Genomic DNA, 17,869 nt, shown 5'->3' with positions numbered 1-17,869 from the left:
ATATTCTAAAGATTGCCTAAAACAGGTGGTTGCAGGTAATGTCTCAGTTTATCTTAATGTAGCTCATCAGATACAAGATAACTGCATGTAACAAAAATGAACTGATGGTCTTGCAAGCTTCAGCCAAGTCGATCTTTTACCTTCAAAAGTTTCAAAATAGTTTGAATCTTAGAACTGTCAGCTAGAGTTCATTAAGTTACTGTAGTTTTCATGCTCCAGTTTCCTACAGGAAATGAACAATACCAGGTAGTGATGTCTGCTTCCTCAGCATTCAGCCTTGTATTCTGTCCAGAATTGTATAAGGAAAATGTGACTAATAGACTTTTTGACTGAAACAAAAACTTATTCTGGTTTTTTTGTTATTCAGGGACTTCTAGGTGACCGAGGGCCTCCAGGGCCACCTGGCCCCAAAGGAGTTGAGGTAAGATGAATATGTTATCAAGTCAACAATTTACTGTTCAAAAAAACCCCCAAAATCCTTTTTTCCTGTAAGAAAATGATGCATTGGTGTGTATACTGTTTTCATGTAGGATTACATGCCTCCATTTTATTTTGGTAGGTTTTGAATAGAGTTTTCAGTCATTTTTACAGTAATATAAATTCATCATAGGATTTATTTCAGTGGTCTGTGTGGAATGTCTGAATAATCTGTGTCCAGAATCTTGCACGTGGAATTCAGAATTATATAATGTAGTAATTTAAGTGTAATTTTTACTAAGAATATTGGATAAAATTCTGTCCTCTATAAGTCAGTGGTGACTCTCCCATTGACTTCAGGGATGTCAGGGTTGTATCATATATTTTTATAAATATTCATAATCCTTAAATATAAAATACATATGATGGGTTCAAACATATCTTGTTGGTTTATGCTGTTTGTTTTTTGTTTTAGAACTTTTTAAAGATACCATTAAAGCAGTTTTTGTCTGCTGGTAGAGCTCCAGAACCTGCATCCAGTTTTATGATGAGTTTTCAAGAGAGTTTTTGAATGATTAAAAATAGTACCCAAAAATTATCATTCTAATTAGAAGGGCAGGTAACATGAAGTCTGTTGTTCTTTTCCGTTCTTTCACTTCAGACTGTTGCTGACAGTATTATGTGACAATCAGGACTTAATGTCATTATCTAATGAAACAACCTCAAAAAGTTAGTATTTGCAATGCACTGTCATGTACTATTTAGAGGCTGTTTTTTTCCTCCTATATTCTCCTTTTCTCTGACTCCTGGAAGAATTTGCTTTCCTGTGTCTGATCCTTACCTACTTTCATCTGCTTGAAAAATCTCAGATGCCTCTTGACAGAACTAATTCTGATTGCATGGCACTCATTCTGTAGTTCTCTGGAGACTGTGCAGTACCCCAGATTACAGGTCCTAAGTCAATTCAGTAATTGACCTATGGATAGGATGATCCATGACTGCTATGTCTACCTCAGCAAAAGTGATGAAAAACTTTCCATAAGAAAGAACTTTGACCAGCTCTGATTGAGCAGATTGTGTCTGATGGTTTTGTAATGTGTAGATTTCTGACTGTTTAGTAACTTGGAAAAGGTCAGTTTAGTCTCTTTCTCATTACGCTTATACAGATCCTAGTGGTAAGATCTCTACCTACATCTGTATACTATGCAGACTTAAGATTTTGCAACTTTTACACATGCTTCAGCAGTTGGGATGAGGGGGCTTTAATTAGAGTGGCTCCAAGAACCACTTAAAATAGCAGAGGGAGTGCTTGAACTAAAGTGCATTCTATGAACTTTAGTTTAAGCGCCCCATCACCATTTTTAAGCACAGGGATGTAGATGCACAAGATGCAGGAGGCTGCTGGGGCACGGTAATAGCCATGCTCCAGCAGAGTCAATTAATTGCATTGGAATTCCAGTGCATCAGAGCAGCCTCCACACTCATGTATGGGCACCTTTTAAGCTTAACATAATAGCAAAAAAGTGATTATAAATTCTGATTTTTTTAGGGAGAAGAAGGACCAGTTGGACCTGTTGGAGGAGTTGGGCCAAGAGTAAGTATGTTTAACTTTAGTAACTGAAATTAAAGTTAATTGCCTTTAACAAAAACTCTCTTCAAAATTTACTTTAAAAAAATTACTGTAAAAATTAGCAAGGGATCAGCAAGCTCCTCTCCATGTTTATTATGAATGGAGCTGGGTAGGAAATAGTACGGTCCTTTTTTGAAATTACAGAAAGCTTCCTCTTGTGCACTGGGGTAAAACTGTTCAGGAAAGACCAGAGAAAGAGAGGGTTGAGAGAGAGCCATATCCTAGAGTAGTCAATAGCAAATCTCCCCTCTGCCTGAAACATCTCCTATGCTGTTTTGTGGTAATTTAGCCAGAGGAGAGACTGCATTGCATTATCAGGTAAGAGGTCTGGCCATCAAAGCATGTGGCAGTGCAGAATTCAGGCAGACACAGATTAATGTCAAACTAACCCAAAAAGAAATGTTTTGGCTTTGTTCAAGAAACTGACAATTTAATCTGGGTTAACCTGACCCAAAATTAAGTTGAAAAATATGTTGACCTGTCTGATGTTTCACGGGTTTCTCTATCACAACAAGCATTTGTGGGTGAAAAATTCATGGGCATGCTTCATGAACAGTGAAGTGGATTGTAGAATTGATCTCTTTAGACTTTTTTAAAGAGTTTCTTGGTTTATCTTCCTTTCCGACACCACAGGGCCATGAAACAAGGAGTGTGGGGTCAGTAGGGGAGTCAGGTTCCTCACTACATGCTTCTGCTGTTAGCTTTTCTCCTTTGCTTCAGCTCCTGTGGCCTGCACATTGTAGCTCCTCCAACTGAGGTGATTTCAGAGCCCTTTGTCAGCAATATTCTGAGCCTCTGAAATATCTAGCCTTGATACCCACACTTCCACCACTGTTTGTCCTTGTTCCTATGCTCCTACTTATAATGTGGGTTTGGAGAGATTGATTTGGGTTAGGGTCAGAGGGACAGTGGGCCCCAACCAAATGAGCCGGTACAGATACAGAACCAAATTAAAAAAATGCTGTATACATCTTGCTAAGAAATGAAAATGTATCGCATAAAGGCAATTCAAAAGTCCAGGAAGCAAAATATCAGGCAAACTTAGCTTTATATTGAATAAATTCAATCTTCATGAAAGGTGAAATATTAGTTGCTGACAAATTTGTTCCAATTCCAGTTTAACATATTCAGGTGCATTATTTGCCATGCTAGTCAGTTTGGTTACAACCTGGAAATCTAGGCTTAGTTTTTGGTATGGCTCAATACACCTGAATATGTTAAACACTAAGCCTGGATTTTCAGGTTGTAACCAAACTGGCTAGCATGGCAAATAAAAAACAATCTTACTTCTGTAGCTGTGCTACATAAATCTTAATTTTCCATGTCCCTTAATTATTTTATCATATGACACCAATAATCCTCTAATGATGGGTTCTGCAGCCTTTTCCACTGATTATTCATGTTGGTTGCCTTATTTATATTAATAAATAACACTGTAACAATAGTAGGATTAAAAAGCTACTCCACAGTTTTCATAGAAATAAGTAGTAAATATTTAGTGATATATGAGAAAGCTTAGATGGTAACTTTTTCCTTCTGGGAATCCCAAGTAAAGCGATGCTGACTAGGAGCAGTAAACCTGGAAGTGAAATTGAATTATAATTTAAGTATTTCTGTCTTTAACTGGTTCCTCAAATGACACTTTTGATGCTCACATGTGGCCTCTTCCCCACCTGCGTACTCCTGTTAGGATGTCAGAGTGCTTGCTAATCGTAAGCTGGAACTTCAGTCTCAGTGAGCAGAAGTTGCCTGTCATGGATATTTAAATATGTTGGCTGCAGTGACTACGTCTTCCATGACAGGACTATCACGCTGATGTCGTGTTGTTTATTTAATCCATGTAAATAAAGAGAGTTACTTTGCCACATGTGTTTAGAAGTGATCAGATTTGCTGAAACTTGTGGAACAAAATGGAATATTCTTACATTTGCTGCCAGTAAAAGGAGAAGATTTAGTGTGTGTGTGGTTATGGAATGTATTAAGGCTGTATAGCTTTAAAACATATTCAGAATTTTTAGGCACATGGAAAAACATGCAGACATTGGCACTGAAACAAAGAAGCAGACAGAAAAAGTCAAAGTAATAAATACCAAAGCCCAAACTTTCCCAGCTCTGAAAAGTCAGGAGACAGTTTGATGCCCAATGCTTTGACTGTGCTTTACCCTAAAAATAAAATTCTCAAGACAAACTATTAATCCCAGAGCCACAGTTACTCAGTCTCTTGGAGCAATTGTGACAGAAAATTCTGGCTTAGCAAAATGTAACTGTATAATACTGGAGTTTTCCTTTTAAGGTGTTTCCTCTTTCATGAGAGGTGTCAGTTGTTGCTACATATACACCAAATCCTGGAAATGAGGCAACGTAACTGCATTAGAGCAGTCCTGAACATATCCCAATAAACATACCATTCACAGAAAGGTTGGGACAGACTTGTTTGTGTTGATTGATAGAAACTATATGGTCACAATAGATTTTTACTCCAATTTTTGGGAGGTGGGCCATAGAGGACTCTCAGAAAAGAACAGTGATCAGGGAGCTGATGGTATACTTTGCCAGGTATGGCATACTCCATATCTTGTGTTCAGACAGTAAGCCAGATCACCTGTTAAGAGAGGCAAAAGGCTCATAGAAAGAGGAAAAAAAGAATGGATATGATTCATATCCGGCTTTGCTGGACCATTGTAATACCCCTTCTCAGAGACTTGATAGTAGCCCAGCCCAGACATTAATGGAGCAAAGAACCAGGACAGTCTATTGCAACCAGATGGAGGGGAAACAGACAACAACACATGGAGATTGCTAATAGAACAGCAAGACAGACAAGCAGCAAATTACAGGAGAGGAGCAAGCAACCTGAAGCCTCTCTACACAGAGGAGACAGTCTGGGTTCAGTCATCTAGCACCCACATAAATCAAAGGCATAAGGCTATCATCTAAGCTGTCATTGGGCCAAGGTGTTTACCACTGAAGATTGGTGGTTGAGAAGAAATTGTAGACAGTTGCAGAGAAGCAATATCAGGAAACCAGGATGCAGGGACAGAAGAGACCAGTGTCCAGGTGACTCTGATTAGGCCTCAACCATCAGTTGGCCAGAAGCCAGAGAGTCAGATGTAGTAAGAAATATGGGTGGTCACCAGGAAGACAATCAATCACCAATAGGAAGACCACAATCTGTCTAACTAATCTATCACCCAGGTGTGGACCTTACATTTGGATCCCTAAATATGTTAATATCAGTCTGAATCAACCACATAAAAGTTCAGGACAGTTAGATCAGTCTAAAATTGCTGACCGGATCGAAGGTAACTTGGAGGTAGTCTAATTTAAAATGAGTCCGATGAGACCAATTTAACTGAACTTCTGTACAGTTCCCAGCGCAGTCCCCTAGCTCCTCCCTGTTGCACCTCGTAACTGGTGTAACCTTGACCTACGAGCCTGGGTCGGCACGACCGGCTTACCGCAGAAGGGATCGATGACCGGACAGGTGGGGACTAGCGGCGAGTAGGAGTCAGGCGGCTTGAAGCGTATTGGTTATATGAAAAGTTTATTGTACTTACACTACCGATGGTCACAGCATAGGCAGGATAGCTGACTTGTTCAGTTACAGTGCATAAAACAGAACAGTCTAAAGGGGTCTGTTGGTTCACAGAGTTCCTGAGCCGAGCCCTTGCTTTCTAACCTGGAAGGCTAGGTGCGGCTGCCCGACTCAATAATCCCAGAACTGGTCAACAGCTCATACACAGTGCACTCGTATAATGCACTTTCGATCAGCAAACTTCCGAGAGCTCTTTGACGAGAAGAACAGACGAACCAGTGAGGAACGAAGTACGCGAAAATGAAGATCGGTTGGCGGGGAGATGTCTGCAGGTGGCTAATCTGCTGACTGTGTCTCCTTGGTGTGCACGGATTCTCCGCTTAATGGCGGGAATCTGCTCTTAGTTCTAGTCAGCAGTGACCAATCACTTCATGCCAATTGTGAATATTTACTGACCGCCAATTATGTTCTTACACCAGTGACCTAGATACATATTCATCTGACCTAGATGCCCCTTCATTTGACTGAGATACATTATTCATCTGGCTGCCCTCAGCAGGTTCAAAAGGTCAGTCATGTGATTGGCACCTGCAATTCTTATCATTGCAGACAACAAGCTTCTTAAGTATGGAGAACAAACTTTTAACAAACTCCAACTGCAATGCTTCTTTTAGCAAAGAAATAAAGCTACTAGTGCTGAGGGATCTTTATGGTTTGCATCCTCACTAAGTTATTATGGTCTTTTGCTTTGCTGGCATCGGCACTCTAACCAACAGGTAAAACTCAGACATGACACCCCAGCCCCCCAGACAAACAACCCTTCCAGCCAACCCTACCCTCCAAGCCCACCAAACCCTCCATCCCACAAGCCGCTCTTTGTGCCAGTTTTACAAGTAATTTGGGGTTGGGGGGTGTGGGTGGGATGGTGGGGATTGGTTCACTGAGTGGCTAAAAATAGCCCCACAACCCCGCCCCCATACCACTATAGACCCTGCTAGCCCACCCCCACCCGCAATCCCTCTAGATATAGTAGCCATTTTTAATGTGATCTAGCTGCCTCCTGTCCTCCCAGAATGTCTATGTACCCTATATGGCCCTGCAGTTTAATAAATTACAGACACAGGGCCTTTCTCACTAACAGTATGGTACTATTAAGTGGTTATCCTAACAACAAAATGTGAAAAATCTTCAGGAGAAGAAACTCAAAGAGTTGAAATTCATTCAAGAGCTGAAAGAACCTCAAGAACTAAAATTTACAGCAAACTTCATAAGCAAAAAAAGAAGGAATTTGAGGTGATTGTGTCCTTGAGGAATGAGGGTTAGAACACCATCATGAAAGGTTTCTGTCCCAATGCTCTATGGCATGTGGCTGCCCTACTTCACAGGAGTGAAGCTAATAAAGTTTGGCCTTTGTTTTTTTCTTCCCTTTGTTGATAACTGGTTTTGGTCAGCTGAAATGTACATGTATTGGATTCTTGTATTTGCTAATTTTCTCATATAGCACATTTAGCTTCTGTAAAAGCTGCTTCAGGGTTCTGTTGGTTGTATTATGTTACCTTTTATAATCAACAGTGTATTTTCTGATTATAGACATTAAACATAATATGCTGTCAACTATCATTAAATGCATTTAAGAGTTCAAAAAGAAGCTTACATTTTGTATAGGAAGACCTTTGTAAACAGAGAAATAAGGATTTTTTTTATATATTCTGTAAAAATCCAATATTTTATATTTTTAATTTTAATTATTCTTCTAGGGAAGGTCAGGTCAGAAAGGATATGCAGGGGAAGCAGGACCGGAAGGCTTGAAGGTAATGCTGCTGGGTTTGTATACATGAAACAGAACAAAATTGAAGTGAAAGTGTGTGCCTGAAGGTATAAAAGCAGATATAGCTAGCGAACATGCCTACTTGCAGGATTCTCCCTTGGGGATGGCACTCTCTGCAGGGTTAAGGAACATGGATTTAGGGAACAAAGAAAGATAGCGCCTGTTGTGCCACTTACCCTTCCCTGTGCCCCTCCATATGGCCATGAGAAGCACATAGGTGAAAATCTGAGGGAGCTAACAAGTCAGTTTGAATGTTGTTGATATAGGGATGGAGATATGGGGAGGAGAGAAAGGGAGAGAGGAATAAGTCCGTCACTGCACTTTAAGGTGCAACCTAACTCCCTAGGTGTGATGCCCAGCTTCTGGGATATGATGCTTCAGGTACAAGGGAGAAGTGCTTAGCTGCCCTCCCAGCAAAGGCTCCACAAATCATAGTTTGGCAAGTTCTCAGAACTGATATTGCAACCTTTGTAGTGTTATCCAGATAATAAGTAATAGAGCCAAAATCTGATGTAAGATGCATTGGTGAAATCCTGAATGATTCCATGAGTAACTCTAGAGTAGGGGTGGGCAAAGTACGGCCCGTGGGTCAGATCTGGCCCACGAGGCCATTCTGTCCAGCCTGCAGGGCCCCAAAAAATTAAAAAAATTAATATTTTTCTGTCTTTGATTCCTGTGAAAAATGACAGAAGCCAGGGCAGTAGGACCCAGGGGAAGCCCAGTGGGTTCCCACAACAGCAGGGCCTGTCCAGCCCCACTCCCCCAGTCAGAAGCCCCAGCAGGGGCTTCTGGCATGGGACCATGTGGCTGCCCAGGCGCAGGAAGCTCAGGTAAGGGTGGGGCAGACCCTGGGCAAGGAAGGAGCCCAGGGAAAAGTGGCCCCTCCCCCACCCCATGGCTGGTGCACCCTGCTGCAGCCGCTCACAGCCCACGTGGGGCTGTCCTGAGAATGGCACAGGCAGCCCCACATGGGTTGTAAGCAGCTGCAATACTGGGTGCCGGCCACAGGGCAGGCGAGGGGCCTCTTTTCCCCATGCTCATCACCAGCTTGTAACCCACCCCTGCTGCCAGCCTGGGTCCTGTGCCAGCTCTAGGCTCACCTGTTGGGGCTGTGCCATGACAGCAGCAGCAGCTGTGCCCCCTCCCCCCACCCCTGCTTGCTGCACCAGGCAGTGCTTGCCTGCTGCTGCTGCCCACTGGGAGCTTGCATGCTGGGTAGCACAGAGGTGGTGGTAGCAAACACTACCCAGCATGTCAAGTGGGGGAGGCACAGCTGCTGCTGCTGCAGTGCAGCCCTGATGGGTGAGCCCGGAGCTAGTGTGGGGCTGGGTTACAAGCTGGTGCTGAGCGTGTGGAAAAGCTGCCCCTCGCCTGCCCTGTGGTTGGCACCCCGTGGGGCTGCCTGTGCCTGCTCAAAACAAAATGAGGGCAGGGGGTACATGGCAGGATGCCCTGCTGCCCCGTGCTCCCCCACCCAAAGTCCCTGCCCCCAGCCCTGCTCGTGACCCTTTGCTTCCCACCCAAAGCCCTTTCCCCCCAGCCGAGCTCTGTAGCTGTGAGCAGCTACCCAGTACCTGAGCCAGCTGCAAACATCTGCTGCCTCTCTGCCCCAGCTGTGCCTGCTCAGGAAAGCCCACATGAGCTGCAAGTGGCTGCAGCAGGGAGTGCCGGCCACAGGGCTGGGAAGGGTCCACTTTTCCCCGCGTTCCACACCAGCTTGTTCCCTGCTGGGGAGCAGGGGGTCAGGGCTGCATGGTTCCCCCTGCCTATACCACGGGGCTGGAGGACATTGGGAGTGAGCGGGTGCACAGGGTCCACATCCATATCCCAGGGTCAGCGCTGGCAGGGCCCAGAGCAGGGTGGCAGAAGTACAGGGTCCCGGCTGGCAGGGGGCGAGCTCCCCCTCTCCCTGTTGATGCAGCCTGCGCCCAGCTCCACAGACTCCTGCCAGCCTGCACCCTGTTCTGGGCCCCATCAGTGCTGGCCCTGGGACATTGGTCCCAAGATGGTGACCAAGGGGTGGGTGTACCCATGCGGCCCTCAACAGCTTGCCAAAACTGGGAAAGTGGTCTGCCACCCAAAATAATTACCCACCCCTGATCTAGAGTATAGTAACTGTGAGAAGAATCTGCTTCTATACTACTTGTATCAGTTCCAGTAATACCATTTTGGAAGAGAAGTCTGTTTTTGTTAGAAGTTTATTTGTACATAAAGTAAGCTATTCCACAAAATAATAAATGTAGACCGGGCAGTTTGAAAAGGAAATTTGAGAGAAATATCAGAATAATGTTAATAAACATAATGCAAATAATTCCCCCAGCTCATTATGGTAAAATTGAAGTAAAAATGTTAACACAGTATTTGCACATAATTATATAGTCATGTATTTTTGTTTATATTTGGCAAAGGAAGATATTAATATACTGACTTCAAACATGTTTAATAAACATTATTAAATAGCTTACATTTTTTAGGGTGAGACTGTTGTACACAGAGGAATTAGGTCAGTGGTTTTCAACCTTTACAGACTCAAAATACCCTCATTAGACTTGAGGGACCCAGGGAAAATTCCAGCTCTTAGCTTTTTACTACAGAAAAATAACAGAACAATTCTTCTGTTGCAAAGAACTTGGAAAGACCATAACAGGGCAGAATGTTTTTAACACAGTGAATTCCTGCTTGAAAACTTTGGGCTTCTCTTGTGAAATACATTTCCACAGCTAACAGTGTGTGTCGCCCTCCATCATTCTTGAAAGGATTTCAGGGTATCCCAGAATGCTGCAGCTTCCTAGTTGAGAATCAGTGAATTAGGTTAATGTTGAGGAGTTTTATAGAAAAGTGAAATATAGCCAAAAAGAAACACTGTTTTTCTTTTACTGTTTGAGTCATAATTGGCAGATACTATGTAGGAAATGAAAAGGATCTTAGAAAAAATAAGAAATTTAAAGCACCCTTCTGAAAGGAATAAGCTTTATAATGGAATCTATAACCTGTTTTCTGTATTGACAGGGAGAACAAGGGGATCAAGGAAGCCTTGGAAAAACTGGTGAAGCCGTAAGCTTAAATCTTCCATTTATATTTTTAAGAAATTATTCTGTTAATTTAAGAACTATATATTACTAGCCAATTGCCCGTCAAGAATGACGGGGGGCGGGAGCGGGCAGGGACAGAGCCCTGCTCCCCCTTCCCTCCTGCTGGTTGCAGTCTGGGCCCACTTCCCCCACCCCACCACAGCAGCGGCGGGAAGGGAGGAGTGGGCCTTGGCCTGATGTGGCAGAGGACCAGGCCCAAGGGCGGGGAGAAGTCGGGCCAACCCAGCATAGGTGGGGGGACAGGAGGAGTGGGCTCACGGCTGATACAGGGAAGCCGGGTTGGGCTAGGAGTAGGCCCAAGCCCACAGTGGGGAGGAGGCCCACTTCTTCCCTCCCCCAGCTGCTGCCGCTGCTGCAGCCACATTGGGCCACGCCCGGTGTTCCCCCCACCCGCCGGTTCCCTCCAAGGTGCACACATGTGCGGCTGCACATGATTTAAAATCTTGCCATGCACTAACTTATTAATGCTGCACACCCACCTGGAGAGGACCTGGGTGTGGAGTGCGACATAGGCACTGGGGCCAGTGCAGGACACTTGCCAGCGGTAAGCTCGGGCAGCAGGTCCTCCCTGAGGCAGGGGCTGGGGCTGGGGCTGGGGCAGAGTGTCTCCTCACCACATGCCTCCTCGCTCCTCAAGGTGAGGCAGGGACAGGGGCTAGGGCTTGGGGCCGGCCCCAGGGAACTGCTCCACCGGCTCTGGGGACCTGCTCCATGCCCCAGCCCCAATGCCATGTGCCTCCTCGCTCCTCGGGGTAAGGCAAGGTGGGAGCAGAGGCTAGGGCTGGGGGCTTGTGTGGGCTGCGCCAGCTCCAGGGAAATGCTCCATTCCCCAGCTCCTTTGGGCTCCAGGCCCCTGTCCCTGTTCCACATGTGTTCCCAGCCCCCTGGAGTCCCTGACCCCAGACAAGGCTGCTCACCCCCCCAGTCCCAGGGTCCCTGACCCTTATAGGGCTATATGAAGGGTGCCCCTGTGCAGGGAGCAGGACGGGGACAGGCGGCGGGGGGACAAGGCCAGCCCTGCTAGCCTCACACCCTGCTCCATCCCCTGTGTCCCCACCATTGTGGCGGTGATCTGCCTTCTGTCAGAACGCTTCTTCGGACTCTGATGGGCTGTTGGTCAGAGTGTGAAGAAGTGCAAGTAAAGCATTGCGAACAGACAGACAGACAGATATAGGCTTTTATAATATTAGAATAATAACTCTGTTCACTAGTTTTAAAGTGTTTTAAAGCCATAATTATGCTTATAGGGTGCTTTTTAATAAGAAAATCACTGATTGCATTGCTTTTAGTTTGGATTCATCTTGGAATGCCCCATTTTACCAGTTTATGTTAATTTTAATTGCTTCCTAATGAGTCACGTGATCACTGGAGGTTATGGGGCTTGTCCAAAGCCCATTCAAATCAGTGAAGAAAGTGAGAAACTACTGTTAAGTTGTATTTCTTCACATGCAGCCTTCCTTTAGTAAAGCAGTTGTAGGATCCAGAAGGCCTTCTGAGCCCTCCACATGTTTCATTAGAGAATTGTCAGAACATCAATCGTGCCCAAGCCCTTTGGGCACTCTGGGGCTAACTGCCCCCACAAGGTGGACTGGCAGCATGGTTCTAGGGCTGGCTAATGAATCCAGGTTTCTAAATATGCCAAAGCAGAGACATATTCAGCTGCTGAGCCCACTTTGAAGATTGGCTTGCATCTCTCTGAATATATAAAAAAGACCAAAATCAGCTAGATCCAAGAACTTTGTTCAACAGTTATTACATTATCAAAACCTTCTTTCTTTTTGTTTTAATTGGGCTTTGACAATTAAAATTAATTCTAAGTAATGTGATTAAATGCAGTGGTTTCACTGAGGCATCGTTAGAAAATTCTACTACTATTTTATGTAATGTTGCTGAATTATCAGTACAAGCATTGGAAAATATTGGAACATAAAAGGTCGGCTAGAATGGGCAGCATATCATAGACCTGTCCTGTTCTCTTGAGGAGGGGGATACTGAAATGAATTTCTGCAGAAACATAACAGGAGGAGTATAAAGTAAGTCTATTTAGGTGAGCCATGTTGATACACCGGCATCATGTTCACGTGTTTTGGTTTCATCAGAGTGCAAAACAGAGCCTTTATTACCAACATATATAGTTTAAATTACATTGTTTAGATCAGGGGTTCCCAAACTGTGGTACGTGTACCCCTGGGATATATGCAAGTACATATCTGGGTGGTACGCAGGAGAAATTGTATAATGGCAGATTTAATTTTCATTATAATAACTGGCATTTAAGGGGTTAAATATAAAACATGATGGTAGGGGCATGCAGGCAGCTGGTAAATCTGGAAGGGGGCATGCAATCAGAAAAAATTTGGAAACTTGTGCTTTAGACTTTGGAAAAGGGAATGTTATTTACATTGTGTTTGCACAGTTGCAAGCACGGTGGGGTGATCTAAGCCTTCAATCACTGCCATCATCATCATAAAGCAATAAGCATATAAGCCATTACAGCTATATGGTATTCCCCTGCAGTCAGCTGTCCCTAGGAATATGTGCTGCCCGGGGCATATCAGCCTGTGCAGCATTGGTGGCAGCATTGGCGGCATGGTGGGGGGAGGTGGTGACCGCTGCAGAAGCCACCACTGGTGGTGGGGCCACAGCAGGGCCTGTACAACACTGTCAACGGGGCCCCCCAAAGCAGAGGGCCTGGAGTGGTCACCCTGATTGGCACCCCACTAGGGACAGCTCTGCCTGCAGTAGTGAATTGGACAAAGATTGATTTAATGGACATGGACAGGAGGACTAGGAGGAAGTTAGCACAGTGTAAGGTAAGGAAAATGAAATCAGATATGGACAAGCTTTATGTAAATGCGAAGTTAAGGGGGGAAAAGACTGAAAGCAGAGAAGATTGTGGAACAGGTAAATGCAATGATAACTGATTGCATGACAGAGAAAATAGATGGCATGATCTTGGCTCAAGTCTCAAACCTAAATGAGGGATATAATCCTACTGAGAGTAAGTCACCAGACAGACATCAAGATATTCATAGGCAGAAAGTGATGGAAAAAGAACTCTATGGAGAGATTCTTTGTAGAAAAATATCACAAAAATATACTGGCAAATTAGAACTGGCTTGTCAAATTGGGACTGAAAAAAAAGAAATTGAACGTTTATAATGGCTAGTTAGAAACAGTAGTATAAGCAGTAGTGTGAGCTGATTACTTTGCAATAAGTATGGACTACAAATACAGGGAAAGTATTACCACAACAGGTCAGATAGTGTTGGAGATGATAATGCTGTAAAATACTACAATATTACTTTTCTATCATTCTTGCTAATGAAGTATATGCTATAAGACCAGCCAGGCTGGTTGTTAAAAATGAGAGGAAAAATGCTTCATTGCTCAGGATTAATCCCACAACCCCTGTTCTACTGCCTATAACTGGAGCCAGTCCGAAAAGCAAAGGAAAAGCAAGTAGTCTGCAGACTGATGTCTAGAAGGAATACGAAAAGCTGTGTTTTGGATTGGAAGGTAAGATGCACAGAGAGGGTCAACTTGGTTTCCTCCAGAATTTTTTCTTTCTCACGTGATGAGAATAGGTAAGAAGAGGCTGACAAATATGATCAGTTATGGCAGGAATTGTGGTGTGTTGGGATTCTGTGATGGAAGTATCACAATGACACTGATTAAACTGGAAATTGGGCTCTATTAGTAAAGCTATGAGTACTTTAGAAAGCAACATGGATGTGCACCTCTAAAATACTGAAGATGGTGACATTCTAATTTCACTGATGCCTTGGTCTAAGTTAGAGATTTTTTTCACACTTGCTGGTGAGTGTAAAATTAAATAAATAATTATTACTATTTTAGAATGATAATATAAAAGGAAAGTCTGACCAGGTCAGTTACTTAAACTCAGTATTTTGGACTTCTCCTAGGCTGCATTTTTTTTGTCTTTGTAACTTTGAATTCAACAGCTAAAGCTCCCATAGTGACAGTCAAATAAAAAAAATGTGATCTGATTTTGTCGCTCACAAAATGAAGTTCATTCTTGTACACGGATGAGATTTATGAACAAAAAATTATATTCAGTGGTTACAGTTTTTCCAGGGAACTAAGGAAAATAATAACAAACTTAATATCCTGCTGTATGTGGTTTGGAAGAAAAAAATGTAAGGAACTAATAAATATTATTTATGCTAAAGGGAAAGAGACCCTGGAGACTGGTGGTTCATGTTGCTGTAGTTGAAATACTTTAAGATAAATAACATTCAGCTTCAATTAACATTTCTCATTATCACTATTTTCTGTGGAAACAATTGTTTTCAGTTAGTACAGGCTAACATGTGATTCCTGGGAACAGAAATGGTTGACAAACTGTTGGCAGGTAATCTTTCTTTTTAGCTGTGGCTGTAGAACATCATTTTATTATTTTACTGAACATTTAAATAATTATATGAGCTTGTATGTCTGTGATCATTAACATATGGTATTTTATTATTATATTATCATGCAGCAGTCGTATTTAATGTATACTATGAGGTACATGGTCTATGAATGAGATGTATTGTCTAGTGGTTAAAGTTAAAGACAAACAGCAAGGAACAGGGTCTTGCCTGCCAATCTAAGCTAAGCAGCACTTGCTTTGTGACTTTAAAATCATTTCCCTTCACTTCATTCAACCCAATATTAACACTGTACTAAAAAAAATAATCTCACTTCAGACCAGATGCAGCATTTGAATTGAGCTTTCCTTGGATAATAAATTAAAAGCCACTGACAGGAATTGGAAAGGATTATCTCACATAAAGAAATATGGGTGTACAGAGAAGCGCAGATCTGAGCACTCTGTATAGGCATTGATCCAAAAAAACTTCTATTCATTTCAGTGTATGCTGGATCCAATTCTCTGTATATGTGACCAGACTAGAGAATCTCTGAAAAAAGTTTTTAACTACCTGTACATGAAGTAGTAACACATTACAAGATGAGGAGTTGCATCTGTTCAAAGTAGTCTTACTAAATATTTATCACTTTTTTTTACTCTTCTTTTTTGTTGTGCTGTCTTAACTCTTCTGGTAGTAACCAGCTCCCTTCTTTAGCTAATTAAACTGCAGCTTTTGGTTCCTCCCCTTAAAGGATAATGCTATGCTGTACACAGCTTTCTCAGGTCAGGCATTACTGCGTACAAGCTTGAACTTGCTGGGGAATTCAGGGTCTGAGGCTAAGCCTACTTCCGTGCGCATTTCTTTCTGCTATGATTTTGGAACTTACTCAGGATTAATCCCACAACCCCTGTTTCTGACTTCCAGACCTTTTGCTCCCATTTTCTACTGCCTATAACTGGAGCCAGTCCCAAAAGCAAAGGAAAAGCAAGTAGTCTGCAGACTGATGTCTAGAAGGAATATGAAAAGCTGTGGTTGGGGTTGGAAGGTAAGATGCACAGAGAGGGTCAACTTGGTTGCCTCCAGTTGGGTAGAGGGCAAGCCATAGGTTCTATCCTAAATATCAGTGCAGACATGCTCTCCATCTCTCTTCTGGTTAACTTTTCCTTAAATTCAGCTAAAACAACACATCAAGATGTTAACAGGAGTATCATTGTTTATTGAGATTTTAGGTCTCTCAGCACCCCCACTTCCCCTTCCCTCTGCCTTGGCTACAGTAGAATTCTCAAAAGCACCTATCCTGTGTGTCTCAGGAGCAAAATTCCTAGTGAGAGTTAAAGATTTACTTGAATTTCTGAGCACGGTGCACTGTTTCTGAACTAGTGGAAGCTGTGTCCAAGGCTGCTGAACAAGAGCTGGGTCATTGCAGCTTTTGCTTTACTTCTGTGCACCTCCTTCAGCAGTTATCAGCTGCCTGCTGGGTTAAGCTGCCTGTGTGTTAACAGCTCTAGTATTCAAAAAATTGTATGTGAAATTAAAAAGCAAATAGAGACATTTTGAAAAAATAATCCATTTTCCTTGTTTCTTATGGATCCAGATGTCAGTTACTCATAGATGTTAGGGGCTGGAAGGGACCTCTCAAAATCATCAGGTCCAGCTGCCCTGTGCTTGGACAGGAAAGACTGCTGAGGTCAGATGACCCCAGCAAGGTGAGCATCCAGATATTTTTTGAAGATATTCAGAGTAGGTAATTGTACCATCTCTGAGAGGAGTCTATTCCAGACCCTGGACACTCAAGTTGTAAAGCAGTTATTCCTTATGTCTAATCTAAAGTGGTCTTCTAGCAATTTATGACCGTTAGTCCTAGTCTTCTCCTGGGGAGCCCTGGTGAACAGATGTTCTCCCAGTCCCTGATATGCACCTCTTACATACTTATAGGCTACCACCAAGTCCCTTATGAGTCTTCCCTTCTCCAGGCTGAACAGACCCATGTCTCTCAGCCTCTCATTGTATGGCCTGCTCTCCATATCTCTAACTATATGCATACCCCTCCTTTGGACTCTCTTGAGCCTCTCCACATCCTTCCTGAAGTGTGGTGCTCAGTACTCTAGTTCTGAGCCTCACCAAGGCTGAGTAAATTGGGCAGATGATATCCTTGGTCTTGTTTGTGATGCATCAGTAGATGCATGTCAATGTCTTGTTTGCTTTGCTGGCTGTAGCATCACATTGGTGGCTCACATTCATTCTATCAAGAATGATGCCCCCAGGTCTCTCTTGGTTGTGGTGCTAGTAAGTGTACCACTGTCAAGCCTCTAAGACTCTGTTAACAAAAATCTCAGATTTCTCTGACAATCATGCTTTACTTTTCTCTTTGCATATCTGTGGTGAACTATCTGAAATGCTTTCTAAAAATGTTGTTAAAAGGAGCATGCGTCAGTCCTTGGACAGAAGTTTAGGCAGGAAAAAAAGGCTTGAAGTCAAAGTACTGTTCTGTACACGGTCACTTATAAATGACTTTCATCAGTATCAAAAGTTTCTAATTATGGCACTTGGTATAATGTCAGATATAACCAGATTTAAAAAGCAGTTGCAGAAGTGAAGAAAGGACACGTTGTAGCATAAGCAAGGCATTGTTTTGGAGTTAATCCAGAGTTTACATAGCAACACAGAATTACCAAACACTGTATCAGCCTAACTATTCACTCTAATCTAATATTTAATGCCTTGGAGGAAGATGAAACACCTCATTCATTCAGTGTAGCTCATTGTGCAACTTCATATATAGACTGCAAAACTTCTTCCTGCCCTTAAAAGTCATGCAAACAGGAGTTTTGAATACCATTATAGCTTTACAGAGTTAGAAAGATTATTAAAGTAATAAAAGTATCCAGTTTGTGAAACAGCTTGTGTTAGACTAGGGTGCTATTAGAAAGCAAGGCATTCCAGCAAGAGCTGTTAGGTATGCTTATACTGTGTATTTTCAAAACTCCCATT

General features: G+C 42.9%; 1 protein-coding gene across 2 annotated transcripts in view; it reads left to right on the top strand.

The window, feature by feature from the left end:
• The window catches only part of COL24A1 (collagen type XXIV alpha 1 chain), a 270,456-nt gene that overhangs the window by 142,668 nt on the left and 109,919 nt on the right, over nt 1–17,869 (top strand). For both annotated transcript variants that reach the window (XM_090049548.1, XM_090049547.1), the window contains exons 21-24: nt 368–421; nt 1,967–2,011; nt 7,340–7,393; nt 10,420–10,464. In XM_090049548.1, the coding sequence (XP_089905674.1) occupies nt 368–421; nt 1,967–2,011; nt 7,340–7,393; nt 10,420–10,464 (198 nt within the window). The remainder of the gene's footprint in view (nt 1–367; nt 422–1,966; nt 2,012–7,339; nt 7,394–10,419; nt 10,465–17,869) is intronic.

Source organism: Crocodylus siamensis, chromosome 5 (assembly GCF_052110815.1).
Source record: "Crocodylus siamensis isolate JL-2025a chromosome 5, ASM5211081v1, whole genome shotgun sequence".
NCBI classification, from domain to species: domain Eukaryota; kingdom Metazoa; phylum Chordata; order Crocodylia; family Crocodylidae; genus Crocodylus; species Crocodylus siamensis.
This window is presented reverse-complemented; position numbering and strand designations above follow the sequence as displayed.